The sequence below is a fragment of the Camarhynchus parvulus genome, chromosome 3, assembly GCF_901933205.1.
Source record: "Camarhynchus parvulus chromosome 3, STF_HiC, whole genome shotgun sequence".
Classification (NCBI taxonomy): domain Eukaryota; kingdom Metazoa; phylum Chordata; class Aves; order Passeriformes; family Thraupidae; genus Camarhynchus; species Camarhynchus parvulus.
This window is the reverse complement of record NC_044573.1, coordinates 30612987-30632255: the sequence shown is the minus strand read 5'-3', so window position 1 is coordinate 30632255 and position 19269 is coordinate 30612987. Positions and strand designations below refer to the sequence as shown.

General features: G+C 47.9%; 2 protein-coding genes across 5 annotated transcripts in view; one reads left to right on the top strand and one right to left on the bottom strand.

Annotated features, from left to right (window-relative positions):
• Window positions 1-612: 612 nt before the first annotated feature.
• MRPL14 (mitochondrial ribosomal protein L14) lies at window positions 613-10883 on the bottom strand. 3 transcript variants are annotated; one of them, XM_030945215.1, is made up of 4 exons: window positions 10839-10869; window positions 9704-9803; window positions 3621-3707; window positions 613-1271 (listed from the first exon to the last, which is right to left on the bottom strand). In XM_030945215.1, exons 3-4 carry the CDS (start codon window positions 3692-3694, stop codon window positions 905-907), a joined length of 441 nt encoding a protein of 146 aa, XP_030801075.1. In that variant the 5' UTR covers window positions 3695-3707; window positions 9704-9803; window positions 10839-10869; the 3' UTR covers window positions 613-904. The 3 variants fall into 3 exon arrangements, with proteins under 3 accessions (XP_030801075.1, XP_030801073.1, XP_030801074.1); XM_030945213.1 differs by lacking the exon at window positions 9704-9803 and having other exon boundaries at window positions 10839-10883; XM_030945214.1 differs by lacking the exon at window positions 9704-9803 and having other exon boundaries at window positions 10867-10880.
• Window positions 10884-10962: 79 nt separating this feature from the next.
• The window catches only part of TMEM63B (transmembrane protein 63B), a 48877-nt gene continuing 40570 nt past the window's right edge, over window positions 10963-19269 (top strand). The window contains exon 1 of one of the 2 annotated variants that reach the window (XM_030945005.1): window positions 10963-11137. The gene's annotated coding sequence lies outside the window, so the exon portion shown is untranslated. Of the gene's footprint in view, window positions 11152-19269 lie in introns of both variants that reach the window. The other variant, XM_030945006.1, reaches the window with a different exon arrangement.

Here is a 19269-nt window from a genome sequence, read left to right as displayed (position 1 = left end):
CCAGCACCAAGTTTCGCAGCAGCTCTTTGGCTCCTGGATCCCAATCAGTCCCGAAAGCAACAGAGTAGCATTTCCCCATTGCAGTGCCTAAGCTTAGGAAACTGGACAACAGCCAACCTCACCAACAGCCCACTAAAGATGATGTCTGACAGTGGTCCTAAGAAGCAGTCCAAAACCAAGTTTCTTTCTGTGGTCCTTTCAATCTGAACCCAGCCCTTGTATTTATCTGAGAACACAGTTTTCAGGGGTTGGTCAGGTGGAGAGCACAGGCTGCATCTCAGCTCATCCTTTGGCTCCCCCTTCAGCTGCCCTTCCTACTTCTGCTTCCCAGTCTCTGGTATGCCCTGTTCAAGCACACACCACTGACGGATGTTGCAGGCCACTGTGCCCTCCTGATTCTAATTGTTCCTAAATACTTACGCAAAGAGAGAAACTAGTCTCTTTATTTAATGTGCCCAAAGCACCCATAGTTAATTATGTATCTCTCCTACTCTACTACTTGTGAATCCATTTTGTAGACCTCCAGGATCACTGGGCCAGGGCTGAGTCTTATTCCTGGGGAACTGGGAAAGGCAGAAATAGGGAAAAGAGAACATAAGCAATAAAGCACAAGGATTTTCATGGTCTCATTTTAATGATAACAGACCAGATTAACACCACAGGAGGAATAAGGCTGAAGGACCGTTTCCCAAACATACCGCATGTGTTCTGTGAAATAAATCAACCTTCTTTTGGAGAAAAAGAAACTATTTCAATATTTAAATTTGTTGCTTGAAATTCTTAAAAGGGAGGAGATATTCTTGATGAACATCAGCTTTTTCATGTTTCACCAGTTTCTGGAAAAGGACCTAGAAGAGCTACTGCATGAAAGAATATGAGAGGATTGCTGAAGACCTCTCAGCATTCATACAAAGTTGCGGGCAATGGCCAATACTTTGGAGAACTCGCCTTCTCTTCTTCGCAGTGTATAGGGTATTGGTGTTCTTATTCTAGTGCCTATTGGGTTCCCATTATCTTCTATGAGTACCACATTGTTGGAATCAAATCTAGGCGTCATGGTGGGGCCAGGCATCTTGTGCCCTACAATTAAAGCCTTCTTCTTTTCTCCTTTGATAGCCAGAAGGATCTTATCTCCAACTTTGCCAACTCCAGTCTTGTTATACACGTGGATACACTTTGGTGGCCGGTGGTAAGGCGTGTTCCCCAAGGCGCTGTTGTCCACCACTCGCACACGGGTTAGTTTCTGTATTGCTCGGCATGCTCCAGTGATGCTACCAAAAGACAGAAGAGAATGACAGACAGATCTCAATAATCTTTGGGGAGCAAAGGCAAACCCAGAACAGAATCTTGTCATTACACAAGCCACTCAGGAGGCACCAGCAACAAATATATACCATATGGGTGACACACTGATGGAATTCAATGTGCTCTTTGAAAGCCAGATGCTACTCGGGGCTTTGCACACTCTTTACTAAATGTCAAATACAAAACGACCTTTCTACTCCAAAACACAACTAAAAGATGGCATGAAGAGTGGCTTGCATACCATGGGCTTTTTAGCAACTGCAGATGATACATCTTCAATCTACAAGCAAAAAAATGTGCTCACTTCTGTTTCAAAAAGCCTGAAGGAAGCTAAGACTCAAGTCAGGCTCCTTCAATTTTGTACACAGTACCCAGCACTAAGGACTTTTATGATCAACCTTCCTTTCACTGAAGTCTGTGAGTCTCACAGTTTATTTTGTTCTCAGTAAGACACCTGAGGTCCTGCTGTGGCTGTCCTAAGCTGTTCGCAACTAGAATCTAAGAGATCACCACTTTCCCCACGTAGAAGGAATCCAGAGAGACACATTCTCTTCAGTATACTTGCTTTGTGGGAGTAAGAAACAACATAAATAAACTGCACAATATTAGTTGTTAGGTCTGACTCTGAATATTCTTGGGAACAGCAGGAACATACTACCTTATAGAAACCATTATTCTTTTATTCAGTGAGCTCAAACTCAAATGATTTGTTGCTTGTCTTCAAATGACACCCAAACACAGACCATTGGAAAGGAAGGAAGATCCTCTCTCTGCTGCTGAACAAATGTTTTGCCATGAGGTTCTAGAAACATGCAGGGCAGAGCTGCAGGAATGCAAGCCTGCTGCCAGCTGAACTACTCAGTGAGAGCATATGGAAGCAACCTAGCCATTCATCTTGTTTTTCAGAAGTGTGTAAAGTAAAGAGGGACCATCATCCCTTCTTGAAGAGGAAAGACCTGTATTTGCAAAGCTATCTAAAAGATGAGCATGCACACCAAATGTGGTGTGGAGGGACATCAGCTGAAGCAGGAATTTTTACACATGTGAAAAAGGACAGTGGAGTCAATCTGCATTAGTCCAACTGCTCCAGAGGTCAAGCACTGCCTTTCAAGATCTGTTTCCCACAGCAGAGGCCTCCTTTAGCTTTCCTCTCTCTCTCAGAAGTCACTGATCTCTGCAACCAGCCATGCCATCCCATCCTCTGGCAGGGACTGTGGTACACCACACTCTCTCTCCTCTGCCCACCGTCTCTCTGGCTGCACAACAGGGAAAGCAGAAGGGAGGAGGCTGGAGAAAGAGAAGTGCTGTCACAGGAAGGGGCAGGGAAAACCTCGGTGGGACCAAGTGTACAACACAGCAGTAGCAAATAGATACAAATGTGACTGTCCAGGAACCACTAGACAAGAATAACTGCACTGGGAGAACTTTTTCTTTCCCTCTTTTTCTTGATTTCTGACACAGTCTTAGAGGAATACCCCACAAAGAAAAGGTCTCCCCATTAAATTTTCTGAAGTCCTGTTCACCTCTATGGACTGGACTTCACGTTCCTGTCATTGTCACTTATATATGCTTTAAATGTATGCTGGCCAATGCTCTCATGCAGCCCACTTAAAGAGAAAGCCAGAAAGACCTGGAAAGCTCCTTGAGATAGCTCCCAGGACTATCACACAACCTAGCCCATGTCTTAATCCCCCCTCTAGACAACAGTTCTGGGAATGACTATTCTCATCCTTTAAACTGAAGCCCTGACCCTTCAAAGAGTTAGAGATTCCCCAAATTGGCAGAGTGTACTGTGGGATTAAACTCTAAGATATATGCAAGCATTGTAAAATGTGAAGTTCATAAACTTAAAACTTTAAATGCCTAGAGCCTGGAGCAAGAAACAAAACAAAAATAAAATAGACACAGTTAAAGTATGAGAAAATTATTTTTCAGATTATTTTTATTCTAAATAAATGATAAACTGTTGAATAATTTTGAGCACTGTAATTGGCTCTGCATCAGCAGCTGTTGGGTTTTTTTAGCACTTGCATGAGAAACACAGACACTTTCAACTTCTACTTCCAGGCCCATGCATTGCTGTCAAAGGCCTAAAAGCCTCCTTACACACATATGAAAATGCAGAATGCTAGGAACCTGCAAATGGAGTGTCTGGGCTCACTTTTCAACCTATGAAAGGACAAGTGTAAGATTTTAAAAAAAAAATATTATCCTTTTGAATTACAAATGCTGTATCTTATCCTTGATCAATTTAACAGCATCTCTTTCAACCACGAAACATTCTGGAGAGAACAAAAGCAAAACGTGAAAGTTACCTGAACTGTCGCTGGATCACAGCACTGCTTAGATGGGTTAAGGATAAACCAACTCGTCTATTCAAGAGAGCCATTTGGTAGCCAACCCTGCATAAGAAACAAAAGAATTATTAACTCTGGAAAATGGACAGAATTTGGTTTGCTTTCTTTCCTTTACATGAATCATACACTAGGGCCTCAGCACCTGTTTAGATGCTGCAATCCACAGGACACAGAGTGGTAGCAGCAGCTGCAGCACACTACAAGCAGATCTACAACCCCTGCCTGAATTCAGGAGACAATGTAATTCAGACACATATACTACAAAGCTGGATTCAGTATCACTGCATTGCAGTTTCTTAGACACAGAGGTAAGGGCCCTTCTGTGTACTGTGAATCATGTAAAAAGAAGCAGGTTTGAGAATTTCAGATGTGAACTGGTTTAGCAGCTGCAATGCCCAGAAAAAGCCATCATGGTTACTTGTAAAAGCTACCAAAGTTACCTATAAAACCAAGCAAAAGGCCAAATAACCTACAGACTGGCATCACAGCTTTAGGAAACAATTTGCCAGACAAGAAACAAGTCAGAGCTCCATTGGTGAAGGCACGCTCTCTCTTGGCATACAAAGGTGTTAAGCAGCCTGTTATGAGACACAGTTACACCACGGCCACTCTTGCCCTGTTCAGGCTGCCCACGGAAGAGTTCCCTGTACCTTTGCAGTGCTCACTCCATGCTGCTGTACAACACTGCACACCACCCTGAGTGCAGCAGAGCTGGGTTACAAGGGTAACCTCACTGAGAGCCACACCCTCCTCCCTGCCTACGTCTGTGGCGGATCCCTAACCCCATTCTGTCAGACTGACTGGGACCAGCTTGCGTGCGCAGACACAAAGGCTTATCTGAACCCAGATCACTTTCCCAAACATCATTAGGGAGCCATGACCCAGATGGTTATGCCGGCAGATCCAAGTGAAGGAAGGAAACAACAGAGACCTAGAGCCAGGCCTCTTTCAGGCCAGCTCAGGTACAGCTAAGACTTTCCACCTGACTGCAACTACCACCATGTGACACAGCTTGCTGTGACCTTGGCAGTGTAACCAACACGTGCTCTGCTTCTCTCCTTTCAAAAGCAAACACTAAAAATCCATTGACCTCATCTCTCTCTGACAGTTCTGATGAGTTTTGGGCCAAACTATAGTAATACACTGTAAAGCCATTTTTTAGGCTTTATTTTTAAAATAAAGCTGAGTTAACTTCCCTAGGGAAAAAAAATACCCACAGAGCCTTCAAATAGACAATACCACAGCTCTTAATACAACCAAGTAAAGTCCAGCCTAAATCTTAATTCCTTCTTTTATTTTTTTTTCTCCAATGTGTTTGCTTACTTGGGGATGTGTGTGAGTTTTAGGGTCTGCAGCTGTTCTACAAAGCAAGTGTTACCTGAGAGCATGATGAAAAGCACAGGACGTGCACCACAGCTGTTCTGAGTGGTGCTACCTGAGCGAAGCACAGGCGGCAAACCAACTCTGTCAAACAGACAGGTTTGGAAAAGAACAGCAACAGCCAAAGCTTACATTTATTTACAAAAAAAAAAAAAAAGCCACTTTTCTGTGGGGTAGATGATCATCAAATGAGTCGAGGGCTTGCCCACACTGTCTCCTCTCAGAAATGTGACTCCAAAAAGGCTGTCTATGCCACATGTCTTTACCTGTGTGATCCTAATGCCTAATGACAGCAAGGCCCTGTTGCATTTACAGCACTGCTGGCAATCAAGGTCCAATACCTGGCCTTGCTGATGCTCAGATTCTAAGCAAGTTCAACTATGCTGACTTGCTTTAAGCCCACTGTCTGCCTGTGTCCTGTTCTGCATGTGAGTGTGCTGTCTCCCCATGTGAAAGAATCACAGTGAGCCTTTGGATCCCTCTACAAAACGCAAAAAAGCAGCAGCAAGTTGGCCTCTCTGTTGTCTTTCATGGACACTTCTTGGGGAGTTCAGATAGCACTGTCACCCCCATCTCTATTTCCCAGCAGGCATGGTAGCCTTGGTGGCTGGAGAAGGCATGTCTGCTCATCCTCATCACTACATATGGCCAATAAGAGGTCTGTGAGCTCATGACAAGGCAGGCACAGCTGCAGGCACTGCCTGCTGTCAAAGGGACAGCAGCATCAGGACCAGCATAGCCAGATGTGCTTAAAGCACATCTAAAATGTGCTCAAGTGTTGCATAAACTCTGAACTCACTCATCACTCATGGGAGAAGTCACTGTTTGTTTCTACCCCGTGGCAGCAGTGAAGGTACAAAACTACCAGCGGAAGCAGCAACAGCATTAAGTGTCCAAGGACTGTTTATTTTTCAGATGACTCAGTATCCCCGTCTCAGCTAAGAATCATTCCTCAGTACATTAAGATGTGTCACAAGCTAAGAAATTTCTTATGATTGATTATTTGGTATGAAGCATCCTGTTAACAACTGAGTAAACAGGGGGGATGCTTCCAATTAGCAGGAGGGTTCAGGGTGGAGGGAAGAGAAGAATGCATCTATGGCATGAAGAACAGCATTCAAGGGTGCAAGTGTGTTCACACACTTGAAGAGTGAATCACAACTTCAGCTATTGTAACATGCCAGCTTCCTTTCTAGAAAGGAACAGCCAATAGTCTGGGTCTGACTCCAGGTGCTCCTCAACCAGACCCAGTCCTAATTTCATCTCTCTGTGGCTGTGAACTTCATCTCTCCTGCCCTCAGTTTCCCCTATGGAGTTGCTAATTACTAAACAATTAAGCTTTGAGGGGCACAGAAGCCGTTCACTCTGGCACATTTGGTGCTGCCCCATGAACACTGCCAAGCTGGTGCCAAAATTGAAGAGCTGCTATAAATCGATGACAGCCATCAGCCCCAGTGCCCCCAGCACTTTTCTCCTTCCCAGCACACATTGCCTCACACCAGGGGGCCTTAAAAAGGCTCAGAGGAAGCTTCACTTAGGCACAGGAAATATATATGATCCAAGTTTGCTTCCAAAGGTTGCTCTTCACAGGTCACCAGGTTTCAGTACTCCTAGGTGTATGGGAAGAGTAACCCCATACCCTTCAAGCACAGCAAAATTTGTAGGAATTTCCAGAAGTCTGCCATCGGTACTACCCAACTGATACAGGCAGGAGCATACTCCAAAATACCCTGGACAGACAGAACACCACCACCTGCTTAGTACTTAGCCACTAATACACTCCTGACCAAGGATTTATCTTCGAAGGGGGCTTTGGAGGTCATCTAGTCCAATCTCCTGCTCAAGCAGGATTAATTTCCAAGTTTTCCATGCTAGGCAAGAGCAGTATTTAAACAGACACTATCCTAAAATGAGAAGCCTCAAAGACAACTATTGATATAACACTGATCACTAAAGCAGCAATAAAGAACCATGCAGAGGAATCTCTTGCTGTTTCTATCCTGCTGCCCCTAATTTCTACTAGTAGCTCTATCTCATGAAAATCACAGTCACAGAGACACTTTGCCCCTCTCTACATTATCTGTTAAAAGTTATCACAGACCTCAGACAAGAGCTCAAAGTAACATTCAGAAAAGGGTGAGGAATTTGTTAATCAAATATTCACTAAAATGACCCTATTTCTACTTCACTGAATTACTTTTGAGCATGCAGTGACCTGCTACTGCAAATACTCTTCTCAAGGGCCCTTCAGCCCTACCCCATTCAATGCAAAAGACTGACAGAGAATTCCAGCACTGCTCAACAAAGAAACTCTTCACCAGTTATAAACATATGGAAGTTATTTATCCACTGCACCATTTTCAAGTGCTCTAGCTATCACCTTCAGTGGTTTTCCTTGATATTAAAGAACTAACTTGTATTTGCTGAAATCTTGAGTGGCTTTTGAATGGAGAAATTCCGGAAAGTTTCATCCCAGCTAATAAAATTGGAAAACACAAAAGATACATGTACAGCATGAGTAGACCACCTCAGGGAACTGAGACAGAGCAAAGACATGTGCCAGACAAGGGAGAGAGGATTACATACTCACTATAAATGGACATCAGGGCACACAGCACCAAGAAAGGAAGCCCTGTGTCCCCCCAACATACACTTCCATCACCTCCCTTAAGCTGGCTTTAGCACTTATGTAAATCAGTCAGTTTTCAGCTAGCTCAGCCTTTAGGCACATGAACACTGCTGCAAAGGAATGTGGTGCAACACAAGACTGAGACTTCCCCCACTGGCAACCCAGCCTCATGTGGTGACATTATCTCCAAAGAAACACCAGGAGACTTGGACAAGAAAAGAATCTCTTGTCATTTTAGCAAAAACACTGGTATGCCTCAGAAGAATGGTCTGCATGAATCTGCTCTAATACAGCCATGGGAGCACTGAAAAGGTCTGCATCTGAACACTCCAGAAGCCAGTGCAACAGTGCTGACCAAGTTCTTACCAGTGGTGTGCACCCTAAAAAACAGTCAAGGCACCATTCTTACCCTGCCTGCATGCTAGAGTAAATGTAATTTTAAAGAGTGCTATTACCTGGCAATCCAGGAGTACTGTCCTTTTTATGTTTTGGAACTAATCCCTCCTCCCTATATTCCCAAGATCTCTAACTCCATAATAATTCAGCTACTCCTTTTCCTTCTTTCTGTTGGCAACTCATGCACACAGACAGGCCCCATGGAAAACCAATGGATGTTGCAAAGCAAATGCTGAGGCCAACTACCCAAAGACTGCTGTCAAAGCCAAAGAAACCAGATAAAAATATTCTTCACTTTTATAGCAGTGACCTGATCTGCACAGTCAAACAGTGGGGACCAACATCACCTTTATTCTTTTAAAAGATCAAAACAGACATGCTCCAGGCAGAATAAAGATTTGAACTGCATCTGTCATCCATCATTAAAACACAGGAAATAAACTCAAGACAGTACATGCAGCGCAAATGCCTAAACCCCTACTCTGCCACTGCAGGTCTATTTATAGACAGTCTGCCACAGTGAGCTGCAGGAGCCAACTGTGAACTGGGGGACTCAATCTATTCACAGCTCTCCTCCTAAAGGAAACAATATGATTAAGGGCTCTGTGTGTGTTAAAAATACACAAGATATTCATTATCAAGACATAATTGGTTTTATATTAATGACAAACAAAAAGACCAGGATTCACACAGAGGAATTAAGTCTTTTTAAAATCTGTTTATGAATAGGATTAGCTATTAAACAGGATATTTACTCATCCAAGTTACCAACAGAAACTCATTACAGGTATATCTGTTACAATTTTGAAGCAAAACACACCAAGCTCATTTTCTAGACCATGATCAGGAATGACAGATAACAAAACAGCTGGGTAAAACTTACTTTTGACATTTTAAGTATCCAGAAGTCACAACTCTAAAGTACTTATTGTCCTAATATCAGAACACCTAAAATCATCCTATATATTCATATTCACAGCACTGTACTAAAATAGGGAGGGGTCATTCTCGGTGCACGAGCAGAAAATTAAGATACAGAGAGGATAACTATCTGTGTGAAGTCAACAGAAATGAGCAGTAGGGCAGGTACTAGATTAGCCCCAGAAATTCCCTGTGAGGTTTGAGGTGAAGCCAAGAAAGGTCTCTCCCCTGCCTCTGCCTTTTGGGAATCACATGTGAATTCAGAGCACTGCCCAGACGACTGTAATTTTACACTGCTATCACCTCTCAAAAGTCTCTTTACTGGTTTTAGAAGTATTGAGGTGCCAAAAGCAGGACAATGGCGGAAAGCCACAAGACCAGATTTGGTTCCCAGCCCTGACCTAGGTGGCCAGCCCTCAACCAGTAAGGGCAAGGGCAATCACAACCCAGACAGACGTAACCACGCTGGGGGGAGCTGTGGCAAGGAGAACAACACAAACAAGAAGGAAGAGATGTGTAGTTGTGTCTCAACCATGAAAAAACGTCAGGAACAAGTGACCTAGACTAGTTGTTCACAGAACAAAAAACGATAGTGGCTCTAGGTCTTCCTGATAAAGCTGTACCAGAAAAGGATGCCTAATGCTGTTGGAATTCAGGCTTTAGAGAAACATGACCTGGAGACAAAGGCATGCTTGACAAGGCAGTACAGAGCTACCTGTAGCTTTGGTGGCATAAGCCTCATCTCTCGCCCAGAAACTTCCCTTAACTCAGTCTCTCTCTGTCCAAAGAAGACCCTCTCAGGCAAGCCTGGAGTTCTGGAACCAGAGAAGGCAACAGAGCTCAGATGAGCATGTGTCCTGCTGTTAAAAAGGCTGGCTTGCCCACCTGTTTTTACTACAAATATTAAGTTATTCATGCTTTTAAGAAATATGTCATACAGTCTTTTCCCTCAATTGCCGCCCCTTACTCACTGGACCTCCGAAAGAGCTTTCTGGAGAATAACCAGGAAAGCACAGACTAGTGCCCACACTTCCCGAGTCCCCATGACACACGCGCGTAAATGCCACGCTTGTCAGGACACGGGAATTTTGGTCTAACTTTGCTGCATGACTACTCACACCCACAAAAGCCTAACCCCAGCATCGCAGCCCCACGCGAATTTTGAGCAAAAAAATTCTCTGAACACGCAGGAACTTCGGAAGAGTGTTTTCCCCCTCTCCCAGGGCACGCTGCGGAGGCACGGACTGCACCCCAGTGGGAGCGCAGGCTGCAAGCGACACAAAGGCTCCAGCTCCCGGCTGCTCCCGCGCGATGTCATCACCCCGTGCCGCGCTGCGTGACACTCGAACTCGCGCCGCGCATCTTCGGGGACAGAGCAGCAGCTCATACTCAGGGCTGACACCTCCCAAGCCCCGGGCACAGAGCACCAGGGGCACCTGCAAGCGGCTCCCTCCAGGGCATGGGCGGCAGGGCCGGGACCCGGTGGCAGGGAGGGCCCGGCCAGCCCCGGGGCCCACAGTTGAGCACGGCAGCGGCACAGGCACAGCCCCAGCGCTGAGGCGCCGATCGCGCCCGGAGCCGCTCGGCCACAGGGCCGTGTGAGGGCCCGGCGCCGTACCCGGGAAAAAGCCAGCGTGCCAGGAGCAGGCCGTTCCGGCGGCGGGGCAAGGCCGGGTACCGGCCCTACTGGGCGCTGCGGTACCGAGCGAGGCTACCCTGCGCTGCGCTGCGCTGCGCTGCACTCGCACCGCCCGTCCCGTCCCGTCCCGTCCCGTCCCCGTCCCCGTCCCCGTCCCCGTCCCCGTCCCCGTCCCCGTCCCACCGCTCGCACCCCAGGCCCCGCCGCGCACCTCCGCGTGGAGCGCGCGCGCGCCCTACCGCCCAGCGCAGCCCCCGTGCGCACGCGCGGCACCGCGGCACCGCCCCCGCCACTGTGCGGAGCCGGCGGCCGCGCGCCCCGCCCACTGCCAGGGCCCCGCCCCGTCGCCGAGCGCAGCCGAACCCAGCCGAACCGAGCCGAACTCGGCCGAGCCCAGCGGTCGTCGCTCGCTGCCGAGGGCGGCGGAGAGCAGCGCGGTACCGTAGAGCCTGGCCTGGCCCGGCCCGGCCTGGCCCGGCTCGGGGAGAGCCCGTCCGCGCTTGACACGGGGTAAGGAGCCGCCGGTAAGCGGGCGGGAGCTGGGGCACTGCGGGGCGCGGCGGCCGCGGCTCCTCTAGGCCCGAAGGGTTTTTGCCGGCGGGGATGGGGGGTCCGCGGTGGCGCCTGAGGCCGTGCTGGGGGCGGGCCGGGCCGGGCCGGGCGCGCGGCCGTTGCGCCGAGCCCGCGGTGGAGGCGGCCGGGCCGGGGCCGGGGGCGCCGCTGCCATCTTGGGGCGGAGCGGGGCGGGGGGCGCGGTGCCCGTGGAGCGGCGTGGGCCGCCCGCCGCTCCAAGGCCGCCCGGGCTTTCCTTCTGTCCCCCGGGAGCCTGTCCTTTGCCGTCCCTCGCCTCGGCTGCTGTTGGGTAACCGGGTTTGTGCATCTCGGGGGTCGCCGGACCCCCGCCCGCGGCGTGCCCGGCTCTTCTGCGGTCGGCGCTTTTGTGCGTCGCTCCTGCAGGCACCGCCGTGAAGCAGAGCAGCAGGGGGGCAGGAGGGATGTTCCAAGGGTGGTGGGAGTAGCGCGGAGTTTTCTGATACTGCCCGGCTTATCCTCCCCTGGAATACTCGACAAAGGTTGTCGGATATAGCTCATGTCCGAGGCCAGATAGCCAAGCAGTCCCTTTTTGCTCTTGTCTCGGTCGCCAGCCGCTCCACATCAGTAAGCCATGTTTTTTTCCTCCTGCTGTAGAGTGCACCCTTTATGTAGCTACCTACTGGAGGGGGCATCAAGCCAAAAATCTGCAATGTAGCTGCAGTTACACCGGCGTTCTCAGTAGGTTTGGTAGCTCTCAGCTAGATGGAGAGCGGGTGTTTTGGCAATTTGAGGTTCTGGGCACCTCCCTCCCTTGCTCATCTCGATAGTACAAGTTAGAAACAAAAAGCCTATCAGTGTGTGCTCAGGGTGGCTAATTTAATTGTGTGTAGTCCTAGAGGAGTCCCTTCTCTCCTGGATTTGTCTGTTCCTGTGAAAGTGTTTTGCTCCATAGTGTCATTCTCTGGGGGAAGCACACACGGAAGGCCATGGGCTGTGGGGCAGGAGCATCCGATTAGCGGCGGTCACAAAGCTACTGAAGGGTTGCATGGCTCAGGCGCCTTTTGGGTGGTGCCGCCGATGCCCCACCTGAGTGTGGGACAGAGCCTTTGCAAGTGCATGGCAGGGACCAGTGCCCTTCCCCTCCAAACAATCACACTGTACAGTCCCTAATAGCTTTTATTACTCTTAATGCTTCTGAGAGAGGCAGAGCTGACTACTCAGCTCGTAACTGACTCCAGGAGGACTCCATTCAACCAGAAATAGCAAAGCATTACTTCTAATGACTGCAATTAGCTGGTATCTACCGAGGAAGGCCTTTTTCATCTTGAGCCTTTTAGTAGTAGGAATATGCTATCTTTATGGGGAGAGAAGTCCATTCTGCAGTCTTCACCTGGATACCAAAAGAGCAAAATAAACATGAAAGAACATGCCTTTGAGGGGATTGGGAAGAGGCTCTGGTTTGACTCATAAGTATGTTTTGTTGCAATAAGTTTGCTCTATTTTTGTCTGTTCCTGTCTTTGGTAACCTTGGAAGGAACTGAAGCTACTGTATTTTCTGGGGGTGTCAGTTTTCATGTCAAGAAGGCATCACCACGAGGCTTTCCAATGCTCCATTTTCTTGCCCTTTGACCAGAGCATAGTGTAACTGTCCTGAATTGTTCTGAAGCCATGAGTTGAGACAAGAAAAGAAAAATCCTGAGTGTGCTTTGCTTCTAGTTTGTGTGGGGGTTTAATTTATTTTTTTTCTTTCTGGGCTTAAAGTATCCTTGGTTATATTTTTCAGCTTTCTGCAGCAATAAAGTGAGCTAGGACCTTGCTTGGAGGGGTTTCTATATTGTTTACATGGAAAATAAATCTTCACAAAATCTCTTCATTCTGGGAACTAGAACTTCCAGAAGATCCCAGGTAGCCTGAGGTTTGCAAAAAAAGCTTGAGAGCTGGCAGTGCCCAGGCCCTGTGTTTTGTCTGTTGCTGATTACACTTTGTGTGAGCCTCCAGTCACCAGGAGCCCTGCAGCATCCTGCCGGCAGCTCCTCTGCCACCCGCCCATCCACGCCGAGGTGCAAGCCCAGCCTGCCTCCTTTCCTCCTTTCCTTTCCTGGAGCTGTGAGTGCTCCAGCTCCATCCTGGTGGTCAAGGTGAGGCTGTGTGCTGAAAATCCAAGGACTGCAGGCAACACCTCCCGCTCCCACCCAAGACAGTTGGGACCTGTGTCATCTGACGTGAAGCCTGCGCAGCTGTGTGGTGCTTGGGAAGGGAGGAGGCCCTGGGTGTAGGGTACTCCGTGTGTGCTGTTAATTCCAGACAGCGCTGGTTATGGATCCTGTGGCTGATTTGCATATCAAAGCATCTGAGAGCTCTGCCGTGGGTAGGGATGGGCAAGGATGATAAGGCTTGCTGGAGGCTGGGACTGGATCTTTTCCGTGGCTTTTGTGGTGCACAGATGAGACAAGAAGATGGGAATGTTTGGAAAATGGAGTTTGTATCCATGTCCTTGAATGACAGAACATAAACGCTTTTTTAATCTAGCAGCTGCTCTCCAGAGGGTGGGAACCAGGCAATTCTTGGTGACAGTCCCTTAGGCTGCTCCTTTCCTGCCTCCTGCTGCCACTGAGAGCTTGCTGGGTAGCCCACAGTGTTGAGCCCTGCAGGTGCACATACGCAACCCCCCTCCCCATCATCCAGCAGCTCCTGCAGCAAATGGCCAGTGTGCAAGCCTGCTGCTTGTTCTCCACACTGCCTCTCACACAAGGAGGCAGAGGCCCTGCTTGGAGCCTCAAAGGAAAGGGGCAGATTTCCTACTGCCTGAGCTGGCTCTGCAGGGCCTTTTGGGATAGTTGGCTGGGGGGGACAGGGAATGGCAGAGCCTTGAATGGGCCATGGCCTCTGAGATACTGAATGAGTCAGAGGAAGGTTTGGCTATGTCTGATCTCAGTAAAGCTGTCTGTTCTTCCTCCTGGCTCTGGAAATGAACCTGGGGAGCTTCAAGCTTGTTTGCAGGCTGAGCTGGAAACTGAACTGCAGGTTTCCTGGAAGGGAGAGAGGTGGGGGTTCCTGTATCCCTCTGCCACTTTGATCTCAGCAAGTGTGTTGCTGGTGCTGATGCTCTAGCCCCAAAGGACCACACCGTGGGGCAGGTGGCCTGTCTGAAGGTAGCTCTGTGTTCATTGTGGGAGTGCCTGCTGCCCAGAACTGCAGTCCTTGTCCTCTTTCCTGTGCCCTGTACAGCTCAGGCTCTTACTGGGATGGACCCCTCACTTTCCTATCCATAGGGCAAGTTGATTTGTGCAGGACCTGCCTTGAGCACAGCCTTCTCAGAAGGCACCTTTCTGCCTGCTTCCTTCATCTGTCAGAAGCATTCTGGCTTGTCCAGGGTGGTGAGTTGGGGGGCAGGCCTGATGCATTGCCTAGAAAGTTGGTTAAAAGGAGAAGAATAAAAATCAAAGAATGAGAAAGAAATGCATCTGTAGGTATGCATTCTGCAACAGAGAGAGGGTGAGACTGGCAAAGTCACTGCCAAGCTTGTAGAGCAAAGGCTTGCGGTATAAAATGGCTTTTCTCTGAGCCTGCAGGCCTGTGGTTGGCACTGCCTTCTCACTTCATGTCCTTCCAGCATGGAGCTGGGTGTCTGCCCTCTGCTCCAAATACAGATTAGCTGCAGGAAGCCTGAGGCTGGCTTGCTATGAGAGATGCAGAATCCTTTCCTCCGTGTTTCTCTGCACAGCCCTCACTGCCCTTTACAGGGCTATGTTTGCATGCTCCCTATGTGTTCCTTGCACATGATTGCTAAGCAGTCCTGGAAAGGCCTCTGTTCTCCCCATGGCTCTTGCATGTCGAAATTGACTGCCTGCCATTCTCCCTCTTCTGTTTTCACCTCCCTTCCTTCACTCCTTCTTAAAGCCAGGTTGGGGAATGGAAGCAGTTTTCCCGTATCCCAATGCTCTTGTCAGGCCAAGCTCTTGGAGTGGCTACACAGTTTATATGGGTAAGATAGCATCCTGCTGGCATAGCCCACTACATCTGAGCAAGGTCTCCTGTTCTTGATGTGCTTTGGTCTAACTGTTGATGCCAGCAGTCTCTGCCCACATGGTTATTGTGCTGGGAAGAGAAAGAGCTCTTCTTTTATGCATGCTGTTTTTCCCCAGAGAAACTGGCTGTTGGTAGTACAGGTCTGGCTTAAAGCAAGGTTTTGAAGAGTTCCATTTCTGTTGGCTGTTTGTGCTGTTGCATTAAAGAAAGGGCTGGATCTCTTAAAGAACTGTGTATTAGAAAGGCAACATATTGCATCAGCACAGGAAAAAGCAGTTAGAGGCAGGATTCATGCTGCCTGTTTTCAGTGTGTTCTGCTATTGCTTTTTCTGAACCACCACAGCCATGCTACCTCTGAGCAGCAAGCTGAAAAATCTCCCTGCCTTTCTCTGTCTGGAAGAATGACTGCTGTAGACCTTTCCTGTGTGTCTGTTTGCCCTCTCTCCCTGGAAGGACTGTATGTCCCCAGAGTTACCCACATCGCTTCCCTGGGTGTGCTCATCACCTCTGCACCCCTGTAATTCTTTGTGCAGAGAAGTTGCTTGCTTTGACACCCCCTTCGCAAGCAGTGCTCTCTCATGTTTCAGTGCAGGTCTCTGTTCCCAGCTTATTGCAGAGGCTCACTCTGCAGACAGCTAGCTACCACTAGTGAGAGGACCTCTGGCTCCTTCACCATGTGGTGTTGCCTGTAGGGAGGTGTTGTGCTTTCTCCTGTTGACCTGCATGGAAGAACTGTTCTGATGGGCTCCCTTAAATCACCCACCTGTCTCCTGATGTGTTGCTGACATGGGTCAGGGGGAATGTGCTATTCTTGCAAGTGCAATTTTGCACAAGAGTGCATTTGGTGGGAGAGTTGTGTGCTAGCCTGGCCTTGCTTTTGCCAGATAAACAATGGCCTTTAGGAGACTTTGTTTCAGAACCCTTCAAAGTCAGAGACAATCTTGGCATGATCTTGTGCTTAGAGGAAACTCAGATGGCAGCAGGCCTTTTCTTCTGCTTGAAGTAATTATCCCATCTGATGATTTCTGCTGGAGGGCAGAGAGCACCTGGCAATGACAGGGACTGGGGAGGGTCTCTGAAGATGGCCTCAGGATACTTGTGCTCTTGAGACAAAAATTTAGTGCCTTTGGGTCTCAAGGAAGATCTTAAAAGGGATTCACTCTTCATCTCCCTGTGCTTATGGCCTACAGTCCCTTTATGTGAAGCCGTTGAGTTTTGGAGGCTCTCAGGTGATGCTGGCAAAGCTGACATCAAGCATATCCAAGTGGGTGGTTTGGTTTTCCTGGGCTCTAACTCCATGCTTGAGGCATAGACCTGGAAATGAATTATTGTTGTGTGTCCGCTGAGCTGCGGTTGCTGCCCAAGGACTCACTATTACTCACAATACAGAAAAGGCAGCTTGAGTTGGCATTAGTCACAAAGTTATAAATCTGGGAGGAAGGAACTGGGTTTGTGGTGGATGTGAAACTTGGTGTGAACTCCCAGCTATGGCAGAAGGAGCTCATGCAGATCTTGGATAGAAGGACTTAGCTCCTGAAGGCGTGGAAAAGAGGAACAAATAAGATGTGACAGTAAGAGCTCTGTCTTCACCTTGCAAAGAAGATTAGGGATGATGAGTTAATTTTAACAAACAAATCCAAGCACAAATCAGAATAGGTGACAAGACTGTTTTGGTAAATAAATTAGATGTGGTCATATGGACAAAGCCTTATGAAATTTCCCTGACAGTACTTCCAGATTAAGGCAACTTTTGCATGGTGAGCAGCCACCAGAGAAAACATCTGGTGAAGGGACTATCCAAGGTTTGATCCCTTTGAATACAGGGGAAAAGAATGGGACTACATCCAGCCTGTCTTAATAAGGTAGAATAAACAGTTAGTGTTTATTCTGTTAGGGAGGTGGAAGAATATGCCAGTTAAAAATCACCAGCATCCATTTGTCTGGAACGTAGTGCATCAAGTTGGTCAACATCCCTGCCTTAGAAGATGGCCTGCCCTGGTAGGTGAGCGGGGGCGACGGACAGACGTAGTAGGTCTTGTCTTAAGTCAGCCTGTGTCAGTGACCCAAGTTAAGCCTTGTAAACAAATGAGAAAGGAGTAGGAGATGGGAAGCATGCCCCATGTGGACCCTCAACTAATGGCAAAACTGTATTCAAAAGAGTTTCTATCTGATGAAGAGACCCTAGCTAGGCAGGCAGGGTATTGCCAGAATTTGAGGATTGAGGATTAGTGCTCTACCAGGGAGCAGGAAAACACAAGGAAAGCCTTGTGCCAGGCTGTGTAAGGAGTGACGCCTCTAAGGTGCAGGAAGCAATTAGTGCTCTCCTGAACAGAGATGAAGTGTTGCTGAAGGGACAGGCTCAGATATAGAGGCAACTCTTGGAGAAGGATGTGCGCAAACAAGGGACTATCCAGCAAAGCAATAGAAATTAAGGTCTTTAGAAATATGATGTGGGAGGAAGGATGAGAAGGGCTGTGTAGCTTGAGTAAGAAAAGGTGGAGGAGGGAACTTCGTGGTCTTTAAGAATGTACAGCAGTGTACATTTTTAGAAAACTGTAGTTGTGATGAAGATGGGGCAGGAAGTCGCTTTACCTGTAATTAGGGAGTTCGGACTTGATGATTCCCTGTAATATCAGTTGGGATAGTGAAGCAGAAATGGAGGCTATGTTGAAGGGCTTTTTGGGGAGTTGGGGTGTATATGTTAGTTTTGGAAGAAATTAGTTAAAAGTCTATAGATCTGGATGACTTGCAACTGGCTGTGCCTCCAAGTAAATTACCTTGACAGATGTTAAGGCCACTTCAAGGCTGGCAGTTGTAAGAAACATTTTACGCCTGGAAAGGCAGCGATGAGTAGCCCTAAGAACGAGACTATTGCCGTAGATGATGCTGGGGAGATTGATATACAATACACTGTCTAAATCCAATGTTGGTGCTCAGAAAAGCCTGCTGAAAAAATTGAGGAGAACACAGAAAAGTTACAGTATTAGTCTGAGGTCTGAAGAGATAGATTTGTGGTGAGAAACATAAATAGATGAATCTGTTAATCTTATCAAGGCAAAGATGAAGGCGAGGCTTGGTTATCCTGTTTAAGCATAACATATCTTATGACTATGTATCATTAGCTTGGTAGAGTAGAAATGCTAGGCTATGAAGAGTGGCAAAAAAAAACTGTGGTGAGATGCTGGGATTGTGGTCTCCTTCAGAGCCGTGCAGCCAGCTCTGCCTTCTCCTCTTGTACATGTGGAGGTCTTTGCCTGTTACTTTTTCAGTGCACCTCTGTTCTCTGGGTTTCTTCTTCTCCTTGCTTGTTGTTCCTTAGTATCTAGGGCCTTTTGTTGAGACTGCTCTACCTTATGAGGAGACAGCTCCAGTAAAACAAAGCACTCACCTGGCCCCAGCGTATGTAGAGTGATGTCCTGACAAACCTACACCCATTCTCTGTGTATGTGCCTCTGGAATTATTCCCTACCGCTCCCTGTCCTATCCTGTTATCTGCCTCTGACTGATTTATAGCATCCCTTCTCCTGTGGTGCCCAGCTACTTTGCCAAGCAGGTACTTGGGAACAGCCAGCACCTAACAACTCTCCAAACTCATCACCCTAGCTGGTGAAAATGATTATGAAACCAAAGATGACCCTTGCCTCTGGTTCCTAGCAGTGCTTTGTCACTTTGAGCTACTAGTTTATTTAGGGTCATTAGGGCCTGTTTTCAGTCCATGAGGTGATGTTTCTTCCTTAGTCCAGTGAACAAACCTCAAATCGGAGACTGAGATACCACAGCAGATGGCTCACAAAAATCTTGCTACATCCACAATTTCCCTTTCACCCACTAATACTGTAATGCTGTTAAAAATAAAAATGATCCAGTGAGCTCGACAGGATGTATCCCTTGTAAATCCCTGCTGCATAGTGCTCCTGGAATCTCATGCTCTCTATCTTCATGTTTTATTACTGCCTGGGGTAGGAGGGGAATTTCAAAGCTAGTAGATAGCTCCTGACTATGGTTTCAAGTCAGGGAAGGCAAATGCTTTGATGTGCTTTGAGCAAAAAAGGGGGGAAAATCCCCAGCATTTCACTTCT